Genomic DNA, 3,995 nt, shown 5'->3' on the forward strand with positions numbered 1-3,995 from the left:
TAGACCTTCTTCTCATTTTCGGAGAAGTTAGAGACAACTCGAACCGTAACCTTACTAAAAAATCCATAAAATTTATTTAGTATAATAGTTTCTAATTATTTATAGATATAGGATTTTAGTAATAAAATAGTTTATTAATTATACACATAGAATTAATAGTTTAGAGACGATGTTGGTTGTAGACCTTCTTCTCATTCTCAGAGAAGTTAGAGACAACTCGAACTATAACCTTACTATAACAATTCCATAAAACTCATTTGTTTTTTTAACAAAAATAGGTATTTATTTATGATTAACTATAAAAAATTTGTATTATTCAATAAACACAAAATTATAGGAAACAACTTAACAAGGTAAATAAAAAGGGAAGAGAGAATTTACCAAGAGAGGTACATAGCAGCATGAATAACGAGCCATGTGGAGGCCCTAGATGGATAAGGAAACGTTGATTTCCACAACACCAATTACACCTTTTAAGAGAAAATTGCACGTATGCTTCATGAGAGTCTTTTGTTGCAAATAATATGACAATAACATTACAACTCCAAAGATGTTCATCCAATATTGGCAATCTCATTGCACCCACTAGTGTCCTCACTGTCACACTACAATGGGAATATCATATGCAAGTTGGTCAATACATTTTCCTATGCCTTAAGGAAATAGACCCTGGAACTTGAACACGTCCCTCCTACTGGACCCAATTCAAAATAGGCTTTCCAACTATAGGCTCTCGCATGGTGCATCGACATGATCATGGTCTTCATCCATGGAAACGGAGTTTCATATCCTTTGGATGGTGGGGTTAGACATTGTAACTTTTCTCAATGCAAATCTTTCTCCCTAATAATGGTGATGTAGGCCCAATATATATGTAGATAAAACTTAACACATTGATCCAATGATTATAGCACCTTGCAGCTTCTTCATCGTGTGTGTGAACTTATTTTGGTTCAATCCTTGAAGCTATAGGAATTAATAATAGCCAAAACAGAAGCAAGATAAACAAATGGGTGGCTTTGTACTTAGTTTAAGAATTAAATCCTCTTTGTTGATTCCCATGCACGTTACTAATGATTTGAGACCCATAAACTTCAGTCTAGGAAATCATTATCTAATCAAGGGCTATATATAAAGCATGCTGATGATATCAAAGTTTCACAGTCCTGGAGAATTAAAGACAAATTGTATATGCCATCAAGTATGTTTATTGATTTATAAGTTGGTATAAAATGGCAACAATTAACCTTTCCTTCAAGTTGGAATAGAAATATAATATGATACTTACAATTCCAATCACCGCATTATTATAATCATTCATTGTCAAATATCAGCACTGTGAAAAGCCAAAAAGATTTAAAGGAAGAAGAGAAATGGGTTTCTTATCAGATTCCTTTTTGGGAACATGTAGCAAGCATCATAAGACTTGCATCAAGAGTCTCCAGCTTCAGTGAGCGAATTGGAATGAACCTCGTCTGAGTTTGTTGCTGCAGAAGTTTCCAGAGCCATGAGGGAGAGATATAACATGGTGCACCAACTTTCTCTTCTCTCTTTTAATGTTTTCTACGTGTGTAATAGGATGAAAGAGGAAGAGATTGTTGTTTTCTTTCTTCGTTTGGCATGGTGGGACTCGAATTAGGTTATATACCTAAGGGCCACTCCCTCTACTACAAAGGATGAGCAACATTTTAAAGCAAAAAGTGAATTAGAGGGGAGACTGTGTAAAAGAGAGGATTATTGTATTTGGAGTTAGGTTTAAGTGTTTTTGAGGTGGTGGGGTGAGTTGAATGAAATATGGAACACCAAGAGGTGGGGGTCCTGGGTATACAAAGAATCTACATTTCTATCATGAGACTCATGCACTCAGAATTAGAAATTGCCTCTTAAAAAAATAGTTGAGCCCCTTTTCCCTCCTGGTATGTTGTTCTACTCTTATAGTGATTGTCTAGTTCTTTGCTGGTTTATGGAGACCTCTTGGTTTACCCCCCAAAATATAACGTGTCTTGATTTCCCTTTTAAGAGTGCTTATGAATAGGTAACTGATAGTAGCAATGCCAAACAACAATGATTCCTTAATTTACATTCTTTTATTGCCTTTCATATATGACTCGACACTCTTATTTTTATAACATTCCCTTAGCATTTATTTCATACTGTAACTTCTTGCCAAGGGAGGATAATCGTGACTTGACTTTTGCTTTTCCTTGCAAGAAGTTCAATTGATAACGTTGATTTATTAAATTGAGTTTTTTAAAAATTGATTAATTAAAATAAAACCAAACTTAATGACATATGTTATGAAAACTAGTTTAGAACATAATAGTTATAATAGTTAAGAGATAATACGACTTCCAAGACATCTAAAAATGCTCTTTACAAACTTTCAATTTTTTTGTATTTATGTTATAGGCCGGACAAAATTGAGTGTTCACAAGAATCTTTTGAATCTCTAGTTGTACATAAGCCAAAAAGTGCAGACAATTGCATTCACACATATACTAAGAAAGGATTAACACCTGCTGCTAATACGAAATCATCTTTGTACAAAGTGGCAGTCCTGCCCTCAAGCTCGCTTTTTAACCATTTGGACATTTCACCTGTAATCATAAGACAAGAAAATACACAAAAAACTGAGAATCAGTTAAATAACATAACTTCAGACAAGTATATGTGCATACTCACAAAACTGAAATTTAAAGTGATTAAAATATTTAAAACCGAAGTGATGAGGAAAAAAATCAACACCTGTTGCAGGAAATTCATCCTTGTACTTGAACACACAAGGGGTCATGTCTACATGCTCTTTCTTAAGCTCTTTAGACATTTGACCTGTAATCACAATAGTTAATTGATTTAGTTCAGGAAAATCAAGGAGCTCCATTGAAAAAGACAAACTGAGAATATATATTTATACATAAACTGAGAAAACATACCATTCTTTATAATGTCCGAGATATTTGGGATCCCATCAAATATCCGATTGGTGTTGTAAAAACTGCCAATTTGTGAAGCATATGTTTTTTGGGATATCACCATCTGTTCACTTTCTGGAAACAAACCAATAAAAAGCTGGATGTTGGAAATCACTACACATAATATAAGAAATAAACTTATAACCCCAACAAATATGTGAAACAAAACACAACAAAAACCAAGCCTTTATCCCCTTAGGTGGGGTTGACTATATAGATCAAACGACAACATAATGTTCTATCATAAATCATGTGAAACAAACTAAGTTGCAAATTATTTATTGGATTCCTCAGAAAAATCAAAGTGTCTAGAAATGGAAATGAAGCTACTCTGGTACCCAAGTCCTCAGCAAATTGGCACTCTCGAACTTTCCAGTTGGACATAATGGAATTGTTCTCACTGTTTTCTTTAAGTTTCAAAGTACAATTCTTGTCATATGCAGTTATGCACTATTGTCTTTCTGTCCAAGAGAATGACTACATCCAGACAATTTCAATTCGAATGGATCTGAAGCAGCTCCTTTACCCAATATCCTTTCATACGAAGGATCTTTGTTACATATGATTGCTTCATTTTGACATGCATGGGACCCATAATCAACATCAGAAACATTTGAATCTACAATTGGCACTTTCCAAGTCCCATTAACATCACAGTTATTCAATATTTCACAGTCAAGCACATCAAACATGGAGGTCTTGGCATCTCTTTCTGTTTCTCCTAAACCTCCCGCTTGTCATGTAACATGGGTCTTCACCGTAGTCTTCTACACACACAGATTGAGCCCTTGCTTTGAGATTATCATTATTTGAAATTTTCTCCATGTTATTTTGTGTTCCTCCTAAATCAACCTCTCTGTGCTGCCTTTTCATTTTTGGCAGATCAGAAATTGAGACACCAGAGACCTTCAAACCTTGTTTAACCAACAAACCATCTTTAACAGAAGAGTCATTTCTATCCCTACTTTTTTTCTGATTTCTTGTTTTGCAAAAATCAAACATATTACATGCAGACTCATCATA

The 3,995-nt window shown here is 34.3% G+C and overlaps 1 protein-coding gene across 1 annotated transcript; it reads right to left on the reverse strand.

Moving 5' to 3' along the window:
• Positions 1-2,516: 2,516 nt before the first annotated feature.
• On the reverse strand, positions 2,517-3,696 carry LOC109340742 (the record flags this gene model as incomplete). Its single annotated transcript, XM_019578469.1, has 5 exons — positions 3,476-3,696; positions 3,311-3,332; positions 2,934-3,047; positions 2,746-2,829; positions 2,517-2,597 (listed from the first exon to the last, which is right to left on the reverse strand). Coding segments are annotated over exons 1-5 (490 nt in total), but the record flags the coding sequence as incomplete, so codon positions are not given.
• Positions 3,697-3,995: the final 299 nt, after the last annotated feature.

This window comes from Lupinus angustifolius, unplaced genomic scaffold, assembly GCF_001865875.1.
Source record: "Lupinus angustifolius cultivar Tanjil unplaced genomic scaffold, LupAngTanjil_v1.0 Scaffold_243_6, whole genome shotgun sequence".
Taxonomy (NCBI): Eukaryota; Viridiplantae; Streptophyta; class Magnoliopsida; order Fabales; family Fabaceae; genus Lupinus; species Lupinus angustifolius.